Source organism: Cebus imitator, unplaced genomic scaffold, assembly GCF_001604975.1.
Source record: "Cebus imitator isolate Cc_AM_T3 unplaced genomic scaffold, Cebus_imitator-1.0 Scaffold594, whole genome shotgun sequence".
Lineage (NCBI taxonomy): Eukaryota > Metazoa > Chordata > Mammalia > Primates > Cebidae > Cebus > Cebus imitator.
In genome coordinates this window covers 309,052-331,025 of record NW_016107909.1, presented here as the reverse complement: position 1 = coordinate 331,025, position 21,974 = coordinate 309,052, and the positions used below count along the sequence as shown (strand labels likewise).

The following is a 21,974-nucleotide window of genomic DNA, read 5'->3' as shown; positions in this document are numbered from 1 at the left end:
CAACATGCACACTAAGTGCTTACAGTTGTTCCTCAGTCTCTGTAGGGGACTGGTTCCAGGACCCATGCAGACCAAAATCTGAGGATGCTCAAGTCCCTCACATAAAATGGCATAGTATTTGCATATAACCTACGCATATACCCCCATATACTTTAAATCACCTCTAGAATACACACACCTAATACAATGTAAATGCTATGTGAATAGTGGTTACACTGTGTTTAAATTTGTATTTTCTCTTGTATTATTTCTATTCCTTTTTCATTTAACGTTTCAATCCAGTTAGTTAAATCCAAAGATGAGGAACCCTGTGGATACTGAGGGCCAATGTACTTCTGCCTAAATCCACCTCAGTTGGAGAACAGAATAAGGCTATCTGGTATATTGTTTCCTTCTGTTTGTAAAGTTTTATGGGTGTCCTTAAGTTAGAAATATAGAATATTGACAGAAATATGGTTAGAAAAATGTTTAGCTTTAGTTTTATGTTTCTGAATATCAGTTGAAGCTGTACAGTTACTCAACTTAAAACAAGAATAGCAAAACATTATAACAGCTAGTGTAACACACAACTGTAATTTTGTAGCCAAACATAAAAAGGAAATATTATCTTACAACATCCTACAGCAAGTATGCATATCTTTTTTGCAAAGTCTGGAGGGGCCTTTAAGCTAATTCTTCCTTTTTCTTCTAAATCCCAATGATCTTAATTCTAAAAAAATAAAACTCTTCATAAAAGAATGATTTCAAAAGAACCTCAAAGTATAAATCAAGCATCAACATAAAAAAAATTGGTTAACTACAGATACTTTTAGAAGTGTTAGCACAATAAATGAGCCACTTAGTACAGAAACAAAAATCAACAGAAACAGGATCTTTTACAGCAAAAAGTTAAACTGTATAGCCTTTAACATTTAATATTCTGACTCCTAAAATAAAAAAAAAAAAAAAAAAAAAAAAAAAAAAAAAAAAAAAAAAAAAAAAAAAAAAAAAAAAAAAAAAAAAAGAAAGAAAGAAAACTCAAATTACAAGCAGGTTGACTGACTACAAACCAGATCCTAAATGGCAACTGGAACGTAGTTCCTTAAAACTGTAATGAAAATCATAGTACCTTATGTTACTTGATGTAATACAAGTCTACTTTCCTATTTAAAAATTTTAGTATTACGATAGTTTCAACAGAACTGATGCTAATACCTTAGCTTTGGCAAGAGACACATTCTCATGGTTGTTACTCTTTATGAGGAAAAATCTTGCATCTTGAAGCACATATTTGAGTTTACTGGTTTGATCTGAAAAAAAGAAACCCGAATTGATTAACCACAGGCCATTATCACACAAAGGGGTCAAAACTGTACTAACTGAAATCAGCCCTCCACAACCCAGCTGAACTTTTAAAAAGCAACAATCACCCATTCAACCTGGAAGGCTAAGCCACAACATGTAATAAAGCAAAGGTAAGAAAAAGACAATCAGCATATTGCAAGAAGTTAAACCTAACCTAGTGATGTTCCGATATATCAAATCCACATTTAAGTATGAAAATAGTTACCGAGTTTTATAGATTTTCTTAATCAGATTCAAGAGTGGTAACAGACCATTATGCTATATACATACATATTTATACACACACATCTATAACATACACACACACACACACACACACACACACCCCATCCCATTTTGTCCAAAAACTAAAATATTCTGAAATGTTTGGTATTATCCTAAAAGATACATAGTAAGAAGCAGACACAGAGCATTCTATGTAAGATATTATTTTTTTCTTCATGTAATATATCGGAACATTACTACATTAAAAGCAGCTATTAATGGAGAACCAATAAGGCAAAATAATGACTATGCAGCATGCAATGAAAACAATTTCAAATTTAAATGATACCTTTTCGGACAGCACGAACGGAAGATGATAATTTCTCATGCTTCTTTTCTGAACCTGTATTTAGCCAAAGTACATTTGTTCAGATTGAGCTTTAATAGAGATAAGACAAAATTTCTACAGTCTTGTCACATAAAATTCTCATTCAAGACAAATTATTCTTCCTGGCGCACCCACACACACAAAAGAACTTCTCAATGTGTACGAGTGTTTTGCTTTTTGGTTGTTTGGATTTTTTAAAAAGTATGTATATTTGAACAGTTTCCCACTCAGAAAACTAGTCACTGAATCATCATCTTCCAAGAAAAAAAAAAGTGAAAATTCCACTTAAGCAGTAACAGAACAGGATTAAAATAATAAGAAAAAGCTTAGTTTTCTCTAGAATTATTACACTGAACATGCCAAAAATCAGTACTAATGGACATCAACAAGTTCACACTAAACTACAGCCTCCACACACTTTCTAAAGCAGATTACATTAGAATCGGTCAGATACGATCACAAATACAAGCAAAATGAGAATACCTGCATATGACTCTGATGCAGAGCTTCCACTTCTATCAAAAACAATTGGAGATATGCCTCTAGCTCTCTTCCTTTCCTTCTTTTTCTCATCTAAAAAGAACCAAACAAGAGTTGTTTTTTTTTTTAATTTAATACAGAAACTAAGAGAAGTAATCAAACAAGAATGTATCATTACATGTCTAATTTTTGCATAGCCCTTATATTAGACTGTGCTCCTCTCTCCTGATCACTCAATTTCCTCAGGAGAATGTTTTATTTTAAAAACACTGTTTAACAAGTAAGGGCATCTTGCTTCTCTCATCAATTTCAGTCAAATAAAAACACATGAAGTAACTGCAAAGTCACATCCTTAATTGCCATATATAGGTGGACTTGAATAAAGTTTTCCAAGAGAGGGAAAAATCTGCAAAGCAAAAACAATTTCTTTCAAAACTGCGTCCTTTCTACGCACCAGGTAACACTGTCTTAAGTCCTTATTTTTTTAAACTCCACTACCATTCTTCATCACAATTCCAATTCTGATTCTATCTTAAGAAGTCTGATGAACCCTGGAACCCAAAGCTTTACAACTGGAAAACAATATATATATACCATAATTAGTGATTCCCTTCTGGTTACCATTGCTTGTTTTTGTGTTTTCCATTTCATTCTTCTTAGCCATTTCCTCCCTGGATTACTGCTCTTATTTTCAAATTCAATTCAAAATTTACCACTATAATTTTAATGGTAGCCTGTGTATTTCTGTAAGAAAGCTGAAATTTTTCAGTAAATAAAAAAGGTTTGGATTACCTGTCATTTAAGAAAGCAGTCCCAAGCTTAATTTGGAACTTTATAAACATATAAATGAGAACTGAAATGGAATTCGGCTCTCCTGTTCATTGCTATCTTAATTATACCATGATAAGCTCCTTTTGCTTTTCAGCTTAGAGATAACGGAAGGAAAAAAATGCATATACTTATTTTTACAAAAACAATGGAAAGCTGAAAAAGAATAATCAGTGATGGTGTATATAATAACCTACTACATAATGACAGCTATTTAAAAAGCTTTAAGTACTATCTCCCTTAATCCTCAGAACAAGCTCACAAGATACTCTCATTACAGACGAAGAAAACTTGGATTAGACAGGTGGTTAGGCAACTAGACTAGGGTCCCACAGTTCCTGAGTGGTAGAACCTAGACTCAAAGGCAGGTCCTCTGGCTTGAGCAAGTAGAAACAATATTTTACCAGTATTTTTGAAACACGGCTACAGCTTCAACTGCTTTTGGGAGCTTTTTTCATTATTTCTTTCAAAAGTCTGACATATTTCTTCTAATTTTTCCTCCATGGATATTTCTTTTAGGAGTCTAAGCGTTATGAATGGATCAGACTGAGTGTAATGTATCTCTTATTGCTGTTAAAAAAAGATTACTTTATGGTCCAAGTACTAAAAAGGGCCTGGCACAGTGACTTGGACCTGTAATTCCAGCACTTTGGGAGGTTGAGGTGGGCGGATCACTTGGGCTCAGAAGTTCAAGCAACATAGCAAGCCCCTGTCTCTATATAATATAAAGAAAAAAAAAATAATAATAATAAAATTACTAAAAAGATCTCTGAGATAATGCAGGGAAAATAACAGAAGCAGAAGGTCCTACTCAATTGTTTCTATATAATGCTAAATCTAGCATTAGCATGAGAAATCTCCATGGAATTTTCATTTTTGTATGAGTAACTCCCACTGCTCTTAAGTTTATGGCCGCCTCCCCCAACTATTACTCTTAGGTCAAAAGAACAATAAAAATCATCTAATAAATAAAGCTATATGAATCGGCCTGTCGCTTTATAAAGTTACCAAAAATTCTGAGAATAAGGTAAAATAAACTGGAATCTAGAAAATTCAAGACACAGAAACTAAACTGTGATCACTTTTATTTAAAAACTGACATCTCCTAATCAAGGAGTTCCAAAACCAACCCATACTCTTTCATAAACTAATGTATGAAAAATAATTTCCTCCATAGTAAATACAGTACCTAAAGCATGTTCCACATAGTAAATACAGTACATGTTCCACATTGCACGTATCTCATTTAGAATAAACCTGGTCTAATTAACAGTTTTGACATCAGTATTTATTATAAAACTACAGTTATCATTTAATTTGAAATGCCTTCTCCGCAAAAACAAAGGATATTAATCAAGTTATCTTACTATGATGATCATCTAGGAGCCTGTTAAAAATGCAGATTTCTGGGCCGGGCAGAGTGGCTCAGCACTTTGGGAGGTGGAGGCGGGTGGATTATGAAGTCAGGAGTTCGAGACCAGCCTGGCCAAGATGGGGAACCCCCGTCTCTACTAAAATACAAAAATTAGGCAGACGTGATGGCACGTGCGTGTAATCCCAGCTACTCGGGAGGCTGAGGTAGGAGAATCGCTTGAACCCTGGAGGCAGAGGTTGCAATGAATGGAGATCAGTCATCGCACTCCAGCCTGGGTGACAGAGTGAGACTCCGTCTCAAAAAGAAATAAACAAACAAAAAATACAGATTTCTGGTCCTATTCATTTAAGTAAGTCCCCTTTGTTTAATGTAAACAATAAAAACATTAAAGTCTAAGAAATAATAGAGATACCAAAAAGAAGATATTGTAACAAAACATTCCCTACCCATGGGAGTGGTTTCACACATTCTCCACAATAAATGAACTTTCAACATTTTTTGAAATGTTGCTAATGGCAAGTATTTATTGCTAATGGCAAGTATTTCTTCTCTATCCATTATCTTAAATTATAAAAAATATACACCCTGGCCAGGTGCTGTGGCTCACGCCTGTAATCGCAGCACTTGGAGAGGCTGAGGCGGGTGGATCACTCAAGGTCAGGGGTTCGAGACCAGTCTGACCAACATAGTGAAACTCGTCTCTACTAAACACATAAAACTAGCCGGACGTGGTGGCGCATGCCTGTAATTCCAACTACCCAGAAGGCTGAGGCAGGAGTATCACTTGAACTCAGGAGGCAGAGGTTGCAGTGAGTTGAGATCACGCTATTGCACTCCTGCCTGGGTGACAGAGACAGACTCTGTCAAAAAAGAAAAGAAAAGAAAAGAAAAATACATCCTATCAGTTTGCAAAAGGCACGATGGAAGCACGGAAGTAAAGATTCCACAAGTTTTTTACAACAAATCCAACTACTCATCTATTCAGTTTAACTCTACCTCCTTTGAAAAGCCTATCTTAACTCCCAAACCTAGAATTCTAGTGAACAAATGGCTGAAAGCACTTCAGTTGCCAATCACTAGAAGATAACTGGCCATCTGCTCTACCTATACTGTATACAGTATACATACTATAAAGTATAAGTATATAGTATAACCTATATAGAAATATATACATCTGTATAGGTAGAGCAGATGGCTAGTTATCTTCTAGTGATTGGCAACTGAAGTACTTTTCTATATTATATACATAACAATGTACTATTATAAATGATAAAGTTCTATAATAATGAAACTGTAAATATATTTCAAAAGAATAGTAATTTTCTTATGTTTAGCACATTCTACTTATGTAGCAATCTGGTAGCATCTTTACATAAGACAGCCATTATAATCATCATACAGTGCTCTGTAAATACCCTGACCTCTCCTTGCTGTACCTTACCCCAAGAAAGGTTGCCCTAAGCCTAGTGCCTCCAACTACCTAATAGTCATACATTTCTGTCTCAGGAATAAAGAGGCAGAATATGTAGCATTGAAGAAATGACTCAAGACAGATCTTACCTAATTTTTCCACAAGAATTTTATTTATAGTCTTCGTCTCCATCTTACACCTTACACCCCAGTCTTCTCGTAGACCCTATCTCAGCCAGTCAACTGACAGACACAGAATTAGAAAAAAAGTCTGTGCTCCCAGGGAAAAAAGAAATAATTTGATTCTCCAGCCATATAATGGAAATCTAGGGGCATTTTACTAAGGAAATATTGTAACATCCAGTGAACAGGTTTCATATGAATATACTTCAAGTACATCAGTGTTTTAATAAACTGCTGACTGGTATGAAAATCTAAGAATTCACAACACTAAAATCTGAAATACATTTCCTTATATAGAAACAAATGGACTTGTGTCCATTTACAACACAACCAATTTGTAGCTAGGAAATGCCCTTACTAAACATGCAACTCTTATCCAAGATTATTCAAATGTATTTATAACATTCAACAGTATATAATTATAAAAGATCACAAGACACTCCTATTAATATCCCCCATCTCCTCAACAATTTTATAATTTAAACATTTTTAAGGCTGAAACCTATCCAGTATTTTTTAAGAGAAACTTTTACACATAAAAAGTAGTACCTGATCCATCTGTGCCTGAACCAGATCTGACGGACCCATCTGTGAAGGAAACAGATTCAGAGCCAGAGTCACTGGCCTCACTTCGAGTGTCATAATCATTTCCCTCCTCTTTCTGGTCTCTCTCATCCTGTTCATATTCTTCTTCTTCCTCTTCCTCCTCCTCCTCTTCCTCCTCCTCTTCCTCTTCCTCCTCTCCATCTTCATCTACCTCTTCATCTTCTTCCGCATCTTCTTCTACCTCTTCATCTTCCTCCACATCTTCTTCCACTCCTTCCTCCTCATTCTCGGTGTTGTTGCCTTGCTCATCAGAAGAACCACTGCTGCCAGTCTCATGGTCAGAACCATATTCTTCAGAGTTCACCTCTTCCTTAGAAGACTGGCTGGATCTGCTTGCACGTCTATCCACTTCAAGCCCAATTCTCTGATGTTTAAAGAAAAAGGGAATCAGCAGTCATATAAAAGACAAGGTCAGGGTGAATAAACAGTTCTAAAGCCTCAAAACGAATGGCTTTCTGTTTTATATCTGCAATAACATTTACTACCTCAGAACCGTCTGGCGTAGGGGATTTGGCCCTCCTTTCAGGATCCCTTTTCCGGAGACAGGTTTTTTCAGGTTGATTCTTATAAGGTTCTCTAGAGGCACTACTCGATAGACGAATTTTCCGATCGGCATCTAGACGCTTGTTTCTTTCAGATCTTTGATATTCCTCATTTTTATACTCTGTGACTGACTTTCCTTTTGTACTGACTATTCTTTTGTTATTGCTAACAGATGAGCTCAGTGGCTTAGAAACCAGTTGTCTTGAATGGACAGAAGGCTTTTGTCGTTTGGTATCAGTAGATTCCATTCGATCACTTTTTCTTTTTGATCCTTTAAAATAATGTAAAAAAACACAGAAGTATTTGTAGTATTCCATTTATTTCACCAAAGATGGGCAAATATATATATCAGGAAGGGGGGAAAGGCCTTATTTCTTTAAAAGTCTTCTGAAATATTTCTGCTCCAGAAAGAAAACATAGCTTTCAACTACTAGAATAAATCCATCTATTTGAGAAGTTTCATGTATTAGAAAAAACCAGATTACCCCAATTCATATGGATGCCAGTTTGTTATGTGCATTTAGTGTTAACTGCCTCAAGGAACAAGTACAAAAAAGCACAGTCATTTTCTTAAGAAATTGAATCTCCTCTATTTATGCTGTTATTTCAACAAAAATAGTAGAACTCTTACATACCCTTTTTCTCGTTTTTATCTTGTTCACTCTCTGGATTATACAGTTCATCATCCTGTTCTGGTACTTCAGTCAAAATATCATCTAGAACATTAAGTTCTCCATCTGCAAAAGAAATTAGAAAATAATAGGGAAAAATCACTATTACTAAGCATGTATTTTTAAGTACTTAGTGTGAGACAACAAATGCCTAGGAGCTTTTACTTCAGGATCAACACACAAGATTAACTTCTATAAAACAATACAGGGTAAAGAACTGGCCAGGCACAGTGGCTCATGCCTGTAATCCCAGCACTTTGGGAGGCTGAGGCAGGCCAATCACTTGCGGCCAGGAGTTCGAGACCAGCTTGACCAACATGGCAAAACCCTGTCTCTGCTAAAAATACAAAAATTAGCAAGGTGTGGTGGCACGTGCCTGTAATCCCAGCTATTCGGGAGACCAGATATAAGAATCACTTGAACCTGGAAGGCAGAGATTGCAGTAAGCCAAGATCACGCTACTGCACTTGAGCCTGGGCAATAAGAGTGAGATATACTCCCAGAAGTATACAACTCAGAGGGCATGAAAAGATACACTGGAGTGCAAGAAGAAAATGTAAAAATGTGTCTACTTTTACCTTATTCTTTAATTTCAAACTTTTGTGATAGCTTTAAAATATGCACAATAAATTAGTATAGAAATACATATGTACAACTTATAAATACACATTTACCAAAAATGTGTACTCTCCATGATTACAAAGCGAAAACAACTTTACAGTGGAGAAATGTCAAACAGGTCAAATTAACCAGATAATCAAAGTTAATATCACCCGTAATGGGACAAATCAACATGATGGACCTCTTGTTATAATGCTCTGAGAACAGAACAGAACAACGCTTTTTAATGTTCTATGCAAAATGGAAAAGCTGAATCTACATGAGCAAAGATCAGACAAACACAAATTAAAGGGTATCCAAATATGTCACTGTCATGAAACAAAGAGTAAGAAGTATTTCATATCAAAGCAGACTAGAGAGGCATAATAACTGAACACAGCCTACAATATTAGACATAATTGAAAAAACTGGTGAAATCTGAATGAAGTTTGTAGATCAGAATATCAATGTTATTTTTCTAATTTTGACTGTACGATGGTTAAGTCAAAGAAAGTCCTTATTTTATGAAACACATATTTAAGTATTTAGGGACAAAGATGTATCATGCCTGCAACTTGCAAATGGTTCAGGAAAAAAAAATGTGCACATACACAACACAGAATGAGAGACAAATGTGACAAAATGTTAACATTTGCAGAATGTGGTTGAAGAGAAAAAGAAAATTCTTCACACTACACTTGTAGCTGTTATGCTTATCTGAAATTATGTCAAAATGAAAGTTAAATGAAAAAATTATCAATGTGCTATATAATAAAAAAAGTTTGCAGCCTGCTGGTATGGACTGTAAAGGTATAAAACTTATTCAGGGAAGGCAACTATGACTATACTGACATATTCCATGATCATGAAAGAATAAAACTCAGTTCTGTCCTCACCTCCACCTTGTCCAACAATCTTAGAAATACGTGCAAATACCACTTTAAATTTTAAAATAATGTACCAATGCTAAAAGTAAATATTTAAACATTATTCCAGTGTCAAAAAAATCTTTCCAAACTTAAGGTGTGGCAAAGGAGAAGTGTAAAGCCGTGAAAACTAGTAAGACAGAACAATTTTATTTGTGGCTCCAGAAAAAAAAAAAGAAACAAAGCCCACTTGAATTATAGCAAGGTCTATTAATTAACTTGGGGGCTATAAATAGGTTAGATGAGATTCAAATTTTCCCCAAAGTGAGAAAGAAATCAGTGACTGAAGAGAAGAGTTAATACAAACGATAAGAAAGAAGGTTACACAGGAAATGGTAAAGATAACATTTTCTTTTATATTTGGAGACACAGTCTCTAAAGATATCTGAAAATTACTACGTCTAGAATAGCAAAATTTATTATTTTGAGCGGTACCAATGCTGACACGTACCTTACCATTTTTCTAAAATGAAAACATACTATTTGGGTTTTTCATTTTGTTTACTTTCAAACAACGTTATTTAAAATCAAGATAACGGCCGGGCGCGGTGGCTCAAGCCTGTAATCCCAGCACTTTGGGAGGCCGAGGCGGGTGAATCACGAGGTCAAGAGATCGAGACCATCCTGGTCAACATGGTGAAACCCTGTCTCTACTAAAAAAATAAATAAAAATAAAATAAAATAAAATAGAATAAAATAAAGATAACGTCAAACAAAAAAGCTTCTCTCATCATCTAGATTCATGTTTTTGCTAAAACAAAATTCCTTCAAGATCTGAATGGTGGCAAACACTATTTCTGGACTCTACATTATAAATAAAAAATAAAAAATAGTTTGATAGAGGCAGTCCACATTTTATAGATGTTTAGTAAGCACTGGGTCAAAGCTCTCTAATCAGTAAAAAAGTAGATCCAACAGGTCTTCCCAGAATAAAATATATTTGCAGAAGGCAAAAAACAAAACAAACAAAAAAAAAAAACTTAAGACAATCACAATGAAATATGCAAATATAATGCTACAGAAATCTTTACATAAAATCTCTAGATCTTAATTAGAAATAGTACCCTCAAACCATGAACATTTACATATTATATACTTTAGCCATGCTAAATTTAATACAGAATGAAAGAATTTGCAGAATGTTAATTTAAATAAATTTGAGTTTCAAAGACACTTAAATCCTGGTTTCCCTAGCAAAAGGGGTCTAACTATTTTAAGAAGTTTTAACAAATTCAAATTCAGACATTGGTTGTATTTTTAGAAAACACCTACGATCTTTTTCAAGACAACAAATATTAACCAATGATTACTTTTGAAAAACACTTTGTCACTTCAAAAGTTTATCATTTTTACATATCATATATACAAATCACATAAAATAAGCCATGTTTAATCATTCATTACTTTGCAGATAAAGAAATAGAAGCTCAAATGTTTGAGCTGACCAAATACACTTGTCTAATAACAGGCGGATATTAGTATGAAGTGCCTACTTTACAAATTTACAGTTACATTAGATGGGGAACATTAAAAGCACCTTTAAACAAAGTGTAAAGAACACAAATGCAAAACGTTAAAAGGCCATACATACTAGAACATATATTTCAAATTAGTGCACCAGAAAGCTCTGTATCTTTACAACATTTAAAATTTACTGGAATATTTAAAATCAACTAGAACATCCTCATTTATAAACACCTTTATTTGTATTATAGTCTGACATCAATAAGCTAACTGTGTGATTTTACCGCACTGGCAAACTAAAACTTACAGGATAAATGTAGCCCATTGTTTGTTTTGAAAGGCCTGCAAGAATGGTTTTTACATTTTTAAGGTGTTTATTAACAACAATAACAACAACAACAAGCAGACTATGTCAGAGAACATAGTTAGAGCCCACAAAGCCCATCTGGCCCTTTCCAAAGAGTTTTGCCAACCCCTGTCATAATATAAATAACCAAATTTTAAGTTACTTTTCTCCATCATTGAAACTCCTTATATATATACACTGGAATATGATACACAGGGGAAAAAGTCTTGGGGGTTAAGAAAATGCAGGTATCAGGAAATTCCCAGTCTCTGAGTTCAAGATTCTTCACCACTGATAAGAGTAACTTAGAATAAAAAGTTCAGTTTTGGGGAAAGGAAAAGGAGGACATTTGAATCTTCTGATGAGTTTTTCAACCTATAAGACTCTCCCTTCCTTATCATTATCAGACTTGAATAAATCCTGCCTGCCCAACCCTTTTGCTAATGATTAGGTTATATGATACGTATAAATAAAATCTGGCCCAGAACACAAAACAAAATCCCTTCTTCAACACAACAGGTATGGTATATACACACATGCTTTAATCATCTACTGCTATATAAGATGATCACCCTAAAACTTGACTTAAACAGTAACATTTTTCATTATGGCTCACTGTTCTGGGGCTCAACCCGGGTCTCTCATGCAGCTGCAAATGGGGCTAGAGCTGGGGCTGAAATCATTTGAAGGCTTGTTCATTGACAAGTCTGGCTGATGCCTAGGCTGGTAAGATTCAGAGTTGGAGCTTCTCCAGCATTTCTCTCTGTGTAATTACTCTTTACTATGGCAGTCACAGAGTAGGCAGACCTCTTACATAGTAGTTTAGGACTCTAAATGTGTATGTCCTAACAGAGACAAGACCAGGTAGAAACACAGCAACACTTTCACAGTATTTTATTCATAGAGGCAATCACAAAAGTTTACCTAGGATCAAAGAGAGGGGAGACATACTCCAATCACTGTTGACAAAAGTGTCATATGTAATATACAGATGTTTCCAAAACTACTACATATAGTTTTAATCGTAAAGAGTTGAATTATATATGTGAGCTGCATGTTTAATATCAAAAAACTGATTTAAACAGGTCAATGTTAAAGCTTATAGTATTAGGTTATAAAGCTAAAGTAAGCTGCTTCCTCTGGCCATATCCTTCACTTGACTTGAAAGAGTACATTTTGTATACATTTTAAATCATTTTTAAAATGTAGAATAAATTAATTATAAAAGCAACATTTTGGTACTCTCACAAGCTACTGCTGTTAAAGAGTGTAACTATCACTGGCATATCCTTTTAAGACATAAAGTAATATTCACTAGTTCTAGGATGACTCTTTAACCTACCTGAAATGTTTTTAACCATTTCAAAACAAAAAACCATGATACTATTACCTATTGTATTAAGCAACCATTCCTTTGTCCTGAAATTTAACATTATTGATATTCTATATAAATAGAGATATGTACACTTTCAATTACTTCACAATAGTTTGACAGTAGCATCCCAACCCAAGAATAATAACAGTAAACAAAGATTAGCAAATGCCAGGTTAAGAAAAGGTCTGTAAACATATAATCCATGCACTATAAAAATCCTAATTTCTATGACACGTAACACTTCACACTGAAAGCAATTTTTAGATGTCTATATAGAGAACTATATGGACTTTAAAAATCACTTTTTTTTTTTTTTGGAGAAAAAAAAAAAAAAAGTGATTTTGCTCTTGTCACCCAGGCTGGAGTGCAGTGGCACAATCTGGGATCACTGCAATCTCCCCCTCCCAGGTTCAAGTGATTCTCCTGCCTCAGCCTCCCAAGTAGCTAGCATTACAGTCACCCACCACACCAAGCCCGGCTAATTTTTGTATTTTAAGTACAGACAGGGTTTCGCCATATTGGCCAGGCTGGTCTTCAACGCCTGACTTCAGGTGATCCACCCATCTCGGCCTCCCAAAGTGCTGGGATTACAGGCATGAGCCACCATGCCGGGCCTTAAAAATCACTTTAAAAATCTCTAAAAAAAAAAAAAAAAATTTTTTTTTTTGAGACATAGTCTCACTCTGTTGCCCGGGATGGATGGAGTGCAGTGGCATGATCTTGACTTATTGCAACCTGCACCTCCCGGGTTCATGCAATTCCCCCTGCCTCTGACTCCTGAGCAGCTGGAACTACAGGCTCCTGCCACCATGTCCAGCTAAGTTTTGTATTTTTACTAGAGACAGAGTTTTGCCATATTGGCCAGGCAGCTAGTGTTGAACTCCTGACCTCAGGTTAAAATCTATAAAATTTTGTTTCAAAGTTAAAATGTTACAAAAATAATGTGCCCGTGCAACCAAAAAGCTTAATTAAAGAATCCTACATTAAACAGTATTTACATTTAGAGCTAAAATTCAAATCCATCCAAACGTTATACACTAGCAGTCTATAGGATAAACTTAGCTCTTGAATGCTGTTTTAAAAAATTCTAGGCCGGGCGCGGTGGTTCAAGCCTGTAATCCCAGCACTTTGGGAGGCCGAGGCGGGTGGATCACGAGGTCAAGAGATCGAGACCATCCTGGTCAACACGGTGAAACCCCGTCTCTACTAAAAATACAAAAAATTAGCTGGGCATGGTGGCGCGTGCCTGTAATCCCAGCTACTCAGGAGGCTGAGGCAGGAGAATTGCCTGAACCCGGGAGGCGGAGGTTGCGGTGAGCCGAGATCGCGCCATTGCACTCCAGCCTGGGTAACAAGAGCGAAACTCCGTCTCAAAAACAAAAAATTCTAAGGATTTAATATGAACAGCCACTTAAAAAATACTTTTTTGATTATAGGGGTCCAGATTTTCACCTGAAAACAACGAGCTGGAGCAATCCTGACAGTCCTCTGTTAAGACACAGAGAAAGTACATATGTCAAAGTTTTGCATGAGACAGTCTGGGTTGGTATATGGTGAATCAGTGTATTTACTATTACTACCTGAACAAAGAGCACGGTTGCTCTTTAAAAGAAAAACAAACAAACAAACAAAAAACCATGATACTATTACCTATTGTATTAAGCAAGTACTTTATCTGCCAGATTCTAGCATGCACACATATGTGCAACCCCACATAACACTGATCTTAAACTTCCGAAGGCTCAGTTCAACACACTGAGGCACAGGGACATCAGACTCTAGCATACAGTACATAATAACTTGCAAAAGAAGAGGAAAGCTAAAGGGGACAATCCTACTCAACTCCAGCAGATTAACTTCCTTGACAGTTGCAAGCACTGTATGGTCAGATCTTCCACATTTTCAAGAGGACTCTGAAACCCAGATTTGTATTTGGAATTGCCTGACTTTTAAGTGTTGCCTCAATTAAAAATAAAACAGTTGCCTGCTAGATTCTTCTGTGAAAGTACAATCATCTGTGAATATTTTGCATTAATATTATAATCACAAATTATTAGCAAACTGAGTTTTGAGGTAAAGGTACAGATTCCAGGATACAGGAAGTAAACAAGGACATAAAAAGAGTAACAGGTCGGGCACTGTAGTTCACATTTGTAATCCCAGCACTTTGGGAGGCCAAAGTGGGCAGATCACTTGAGCTCAAGAATTTTAAAACAGCCTGGGCAAAATGACGAAGCCTCACCTCTACAAAAAATAAAAAAATTAGTGGTGCGCACCTATAGCTATAGTCTCAGCTTCTCAGAAGGCTGAAGTGGGAGAATTACCCGAGTCTGGGTGGTCAAGGCTGCAGTAAGCCCTTATTGCACTACTGCTCTTACTCCAGGCAACAGAGTAAGACCCTTTTATTTGGTTGTCTCCCCCGACAACCAAAATAAAATAAATAATCATTCATTATTTTTAAAGCCTGTTCCAAAACTGACAAGATGTCAGAAATAACAAAGCTAGCTGTTTGCTGCTTGACTGGGGGATTTTTATTTTAGGTAAACATGGGAACTTAAAATTTACCATAATCTTTATATTCTTTGACTTTATGATCACAAACCTTAACTCCAGGGATATCAGGATAGAAAATTAACCTTTATCTAGGACAGTCATTTTTTACTGCAGAAGCTTCTGGGTCAGACGACAGTACTATTTATTAATATGTAAGGTTCCAGCATCAGACTAAGATTTAGTATTTAAAGAAAGAAAAGTGAAATATATATATACATTTTGTTTTCTAACACAAGGTAACAAAATACATTGTTTTAAATCATTTAATATAATTTTAGTGAGATTTGGCAAAGGAGTAAGATTACTAGAACCTTCCCTTTTATTATCTTGCAATGTACATTGTACATTTAGACCAGTTTCTCAGCTTTGTCATTCAAAATTGTCATTCCTGTAAATGAAGTTAAAAAACTTAACGTTTCCCATCCAAAATCCCTGTCTTCCAAAAAACATACAACTGAAGTGCAAGAGTAGCATTTTAAATTTTCTACCTTACTGCTACTATCGGTAAAATAAATACATTGGACTATCAATTACATAATCTATGCTTTACAGAGCCCAAACTAAAGTGAACCAGGAAAGGCAACTTTATCCTAAGAAATTACTATAGTGAGGGTCATAGTATGTACACAGTCATCATGTGCCACATAACATTTTGGTCAATGATAAAACGCATATATGAATGACGGTGGTTCCATTAAGATTATAATGCCTATCTTTACCATTTTGATGTTTAGATACACAAGTATTTCCCATTATGTTACAACTGCCTACAGGTTCAGTACAGTAGCATGCTGTACAGATTTGTTGCCTAGGGACAATAGGCTATACCATATAGCCTAGATATGTAGTAAGTTATACCATTTAAGTTTGTGTAAATGCACTATAACACAACGAAACCACCTAACAATGCCCATCTTCACTGTTAAATGGCAGGACTCTGTGTGTGCGTGCGCGCATTTATACGCTTGCATGTAACTGTGTATGTATAATGGCTGGGTACAGGGGCTCACACCTGTAATTCCAGCACTTTGGGAGGCCAAGGCAGGCAGACTGCTTAAGCCCAGGAGTTTGGAACAATCCTGGGCAACATAGGGAGACCTTGTCTCTACTGAAAGTAAAAACAATTAGCTGGGCATGTTGGCACACACCTGTAGTCCCAGCTACCGGGGGGCTGAGATGGGAGGATCACTTGAGCCCTGCGAGGTTGAGGCTGCAGTGAGCTGTGACTGCCCAATTGCACTCCAGGCTAGGTGACAGAGACCCTGTCTCAACAACAACTGTGTGTATACATACAGTAGTCCCTCGCTTATCCAAGGCTTTGCTTTTGAGGGTTTCTGTTACCCCCACTCAACCAAGTCAATCACTGTCCAAAAATATAAAAATGGAAAATCGCAGAAACAAATCAATTTGTAAGTTTTAAATTGTGCGCTGTCCTAAGTAGTGTGATGAAATTACGTACCATCCCATTCCATCCTGCCTGGGATGCCAATCGTCCCTCTGGTCAACATACATTTGCACTGCATATGCTACGTGCCATTAGTCATTTAGTAACTGTCTCGAGTGGATCAACTATGCAGATATGGCAGTGCCAGTGCTCAAAGTAACCCTTACTTTACTCACTAATGGCCCCTTTCAAATCCAGTTTCTTAGGCAAATAATCACCACAGAAATCACAGGGAGGTAGCAATCTGTCCAGTTACATAGGCTTCAGCTTGTAAGTATGAGTATTATAGAAGCATTATTATAGAATTATTATAGAAATTCATGTCTTTATTACCCAGATCAGGCTCAAAACCCCGTAACTGAAGAACTCGATGACTAACTCTTTTGACTGTTCTGTATTAATGCAATCATTTGAGAAGGAACTTAATATTTGTGACAGACTAAGATTTACATAGGGTTTATAATTTCCTATTTCATGTAAGACAATAAAGTACTTCCAGTCCCACTTATCCTTAAGACAGGAAGAGCCAAGTATTGATTCTAACTCTAACTATAAAGCTAGCTGTGTGTTGATCAAGTAAATGATACAACCTGTAGGTTATCTAGAACTCTCCCAAAATGAAACAATTCCAGTACGTATGTGCTAGTTCTACATGTAGCCCAGAAACAATCTTTGTTCTAAACTATAAAGATAAAGGATCTATATTAAAGTTTTTAAATAGAAAATTCTGTCATGAAAATTAAGTTAAAAAAAAAAAAAAAAAAACTAAGCAAATGTGAGGCAAAGCACCTTTTCAAAAGTGGGGAAATGTATCCTATGTATTGCCAACAGGTGACAGTACTACTTCCCAATTAATAGCTGCTATAGAGTTTATGTATTTGCATTGCACTATCACCACTAAATCATTTCCAAAGCAAAACTTTTTAAATCATCTACTTTTCTTCTTCAATGTGTGTTAATAGGTCTACCCTATGAATGACTTGTAAATATTTTCATCTTAGACAATGAATTCTTGAGAAGTACTGAATATTACTCATTTTTGTGTTTGGTTCATTTCTCCTATTAAAACCACTACAGACTCCAATATCAACAACTCGTAAATTATAAAGACAATCAGATGTTTGCTGAACACTAATTAAGATAATCTATTTTAATAACTGAGCTACCTAATTAAAAGCAGTTTCCTTTACTCACTAACACCATGCAATCCTAAGTTCACATTCCTTCTGGATTTCTCAAAATAAAAAAAAAGCCAACGGACATTTTTTAGGAAAGAGCAGTATCTTAAACATATTCCCACCCACTCCACTTCCCAAGCTTGTCCCTATCCTAGGGCAGTTCACTGAAGCATGAAGACTCTCCTGATGTAGAAACCAGAAAAAATAAGAAAAAGGATCACAGGCCTAATGTAACTTGACTCTAGAGCCCACTTAAACTCCCACACAAATCCCCCAAATCAATTAGCCACACAGAAGAGATCTGTGAGACATAGAGCAGTGACTGTGGTCATATTTTTAACTATAATCTTTCCAAGACTATTATGTTAATCTTAGGGTTGAAAAAGATCTTAAAGCAGCATTTAATCTAGATCACTCTCCAGACAGATATTGATCCAGGACCTAAATTAACATCTAGGGCTTGGGAGCTCAGTATATCTTTCCATTTTAGCAACAGCAGTTCTCACCATATTTCACTGAAATTTACCCCCCCCAACTTTCTATAACTTGCACCCATTTGTTTCTGATTGTAACCTCTGGGAGCTACACACGTTTTTCTAGCACAAATCCAGGATTTCTTTGCCAGCCTAAGTCACATCGTTATCTTTCCAAACTAAGTATCCGTTTTTCCAAGTACGATGTTTTTCCAAAATAAGTATTCGAGGAACAAAACGGGTAATTCAATTTGCTTATTTAACAGGAACAGTCAGAAGTTACTTGCAGCTTTTCCCGAGATTTATAATCTGCCAGTGCCACTTTAATCTTAAACATGGTCACTTACCACACTACTAGTGTTGATCGCGGCATTAGGGGTTTCCAAATTTTAGCCTAACAGAAATAGTTGTCCTGAAAATACGCATTACATCCGCATGATCCTACCAGGAAATAAAAGTAGGAGCCTGCAACTCAGAAAGACCCCCTCTCAGCCGCGCCCAGGACAGCTAAACGGAAAGTCAAGCGTGAAATCCGGATGAAAGAAAAACCCTACGCGAGATGAAGTGCTAGGCCATATGGAGACCGAGGACGAAAGGGCAGGCCTGGTCTCTGCCAGTAAGTCCAAGTGTCTCGGCGGGGGCGACCGGCTCCACGAGAGGCAAGCTAACCTTCTCAACCCCACCCCGACTCCCGCCCCTCCCCTCAACGAAGACCACCGCTCCATCACCCCGCTCCCAAGCCCCAGCCCCGCCTCCGCCCGTCACCTTTCTCCGCACTAACCTTTCTCCTCCCTACTGTCGGCCGCCATTGCTCCCCTCCGGTTTCCGCCGCTGCCGCCGCCGCCGCCGCTTAGATGCGACTCGCGCGGGCGCCGCAGCCGCGGCAGCAGAGGCACGGGCCGGTCCGTCAGTCCGTCCGCCCGTCCGTCCGCCCGGCTGCGCGCGTCGCACCTGGCCTCCTAACACTCACACTTCTCGACTCTTCCCGCTTATTCCCTTTCTCCCTTCCTTCCTTTCACTGCAGCCTCCAGCGGCCTAGGGCCAGCCTTCTCGTTAGGGCTCAGATACGGGCGAGGGTATGGGGGAGGGAAGGGAAACAGATGGCGACGGCGGGCGGCGCTAAAATGGAGCCTGCTTCCTGCGTGAAACAATCCCGCTCCCGAAATGCCCTGCGCTGTTTACGCTTCGTTCCTCTCTGGGAACGTCACAGTGCGGAGAGGGGCGGGGAGGCGGGACGTGCAAGAGAACGTGACATGACGTCAGCGCGTCGCCTTGCTGCCCTCAGCTCACTTGTACCTGGAAGGAGTCTTATGCAGAGATTAGGTTTCCTGGGTTGTTTGTGGAGTTCCTGCTATGCTGCCTGTACTCAGATTGGGCAGCTTTCTTACGGGAAACCCCTATTGGAGGACCTGACAGGCCTTAGCTAGAGTCGCTCTAGAGTACTCCTGATTCAGTTCAGGAAATCGGAATCTTATTTAGAAAATGTCTGGGCGAATCCCTTAAATTTACCCGAGGTATTTTCTTAGTTGGGGTCCCACTCTCACCCACAGGCAGTGCTGCATGCAACCTGTTCATTTGTAGTCACAAACGCCTATTAGTTTTTTGTTTTGTTTTGTATATTTGAGACGGAGTCTCACTCTGTTGCCCTGGCTGGAGTGCAGTGGCAGGATCTCGGCTCACTGCAACCTCCGCCTCCCGGGTTCAAGCGATTCTCCTGTCTCAGCCTCCCAATTAGCTGGGACTACAGGCACACGCCACTGCACTCGGCTAATTTTTGTATTTTTAGTGGAGACGGGGTTTCACCATGTTGGCCAGGATGATCTTTATCTCTTGACCTCGTGATCCACACTCCTCTGCCTCCCAAAGTGCTGGGGTTACAGAGTGAACCATGCCTACGGCCTAGTTTTGTTTTTAATTGGGGAAAGAATTATATCCAATACATCTTAGTGATTAATAACAAATTTAAACATGTATCAAGGCCCTGGGGCACACAATTGATTTAAGCAGACCATTGAGGAATTGAAACTACAGAAGTAACCAATAAATACATAACTGCATTGTGTGGTAAATCTGTAAGAGAAACTTGCTTAAGAATCATTGTCCAACGTAAAGAAAATCTGATTTTGCTTCACTGCACTATAACTGAGTTATAATGGAAAGAAAAATCTGAAAAAAGGTAACTTCGTGATATGGAGACAAACTGACAAACTAATTGCTTGTTCAGAGAAAGACAAGTAAGCCTAGAACGTGGTACCTTTTTTTTTTTTTTTTTTTTNTTTTGAGACTTGGTCTCGGTCTCACTACGGCTTGATTGCAGTGGTGGTGTGATCATGGCTCACTGCAACCTTGGGCTCAAGTAATCCTCCCACCTTCGCCTCCCGGGTAGCTGGAACTACGAGTATGCTCCACCACACCCTGCAAATTTTTTGCATTTTTTGTGGAGATGGGGTTAGCTATGTTGCCCAGGCTGGTCTTGAACTCCTGGGCTCCAGCAATCCTCCCAAAGTGCTGGGATTACAAGCGTGGAGCCACCAGGACTGGCCCGTTTCTAGGACCTTAATTGAACACTAATTTGGATCTCTCTCTCTCTCTCTCTCTCTGTCACAAACACACACGCGCGCACTAAATACTGAATATGTGATGATCCTGAGGAATTGCTATTTGTATTATTGGTTGTAATAAGTTATATTTTTTGAAGGATTTCCTATAATTTCATGATTCATATGAAAATATTTGCAGGCCAGAATCCGTGGCTCAAGCCTGTAATCCCAGCACTTTGGGAAGCCAAAGCAAGTGGATCACCTTAGCCAGGAGTTTGAGACCAACCTGACCAGACGGGGTGAAACCCTGTCTCTACTAAAAATACAAAAATTAGCCAGGTGGGGTGGCAGGTGCCTGTAGTCCCAGCTACTGGGGAGTCTGAGACAGGAGAGTTGCTTGAACCCCAGGAGGCAGAGGTTGCAGTGAGCTAAGATTGTGCCAGTTGCACTCCAGCCAGGGCAACAGAGCTAGACTCAGACTCAATAATTATAATAATAAATATTTGCAAATGAAATTATATGGTATCTGGGATTTCTCAAAATAAACTGGTGGCAGGTGTAGGGATGTGGGTGGGAGAATAGATTAAACAAGACTACTCACGAATTAATAATTGTTGAAGCTGAGCAATAAATATGTGAAAGGAAAATCTCCCCAAAATCACTAAGCCAGAGGAGGAAGTCAAGCTGGAAATTGCGAAGGGCAAAACTGCCTCCTATTCTATTTCTCAATAAGATAGCTACACACCTCCCTCACAATTTGCCCACAGGGAAATTCCTTGTGGACAAAGGACAGACAGAATTCAGAGTCATCCCTTTGCTCACGTGAGACGAATGTATATCTGATGGCTTCCTCTGCCCTATTGTTTCACTAAGCCAGGCTAAGGCATGAGTGACTATTCCTATAAATTGTGCATTCAGTGAAAAGCTAATCAGAAACTCAAAAGAATGCAACCACTTGTCTTTAGCTACCTATGCCCTCGGCAACCTCTGCCTCCTAGGTTCAAGTGAGTCTCCTACCTCAATCTCCTGAGTAGTTGGGATTA

The 21,974-nt window shown here is 37.8% G+C and overlaps 1 protein-coding gene across 4 annotated transcripts in view; it reads right to left on the bottom strand.

Annotated features, from left to right (window-relative positions):
- The window catches only part of YTHDC1 (YTH domain containing 1), a 36,664-nt gene extending 17,091 nt beyond the window's left edge, over window positions 1-19,573 (bottom strand). For 2 of the 4 annotated variants that reach the window (XM_017516561.2, XM_017516562.2), the window contains exons 1-7: window positions 19,173-19,573; window positions 7,997-8,098; window positions 7,304-7,632; window positions 6,762-7,182; window positions 2,420-2,509; window positions 1,898-1,951; window positions 1,195-1,289 (exon numbers count right to left, since the gene is read on the bottom strand). In XM_017516561.2, coding sequence (XP_017372050.1) covers window positions 1,195-1,289; window positions 1,898-1,951; window positions 2,420-2,509; window positions 6,762-7,182; window positions 7,304-7,632; window positions 7,997-8,098; window positions 19,173-19,200 — 1,119 coding nt within the window. In that variant the 5' untranslated portion in view covers window positions 19,201-19,573. The remainder of the gene's footprint in view (window positions 1-1,194; window positions 1,290-1,897; window positions 1,952-2,419; window positions 2,510-6,761; window positions 7,183-7,303; window positions 7,633-7,996; window positions 8,099-19,172) is intronic. The other 2 variants (XM_017516563.2, XM_017516564.2) reach the window with 1 other exon arrangement.
- Window positions 19,574-21,974: the final 2,401 nt, after the last annotated feature.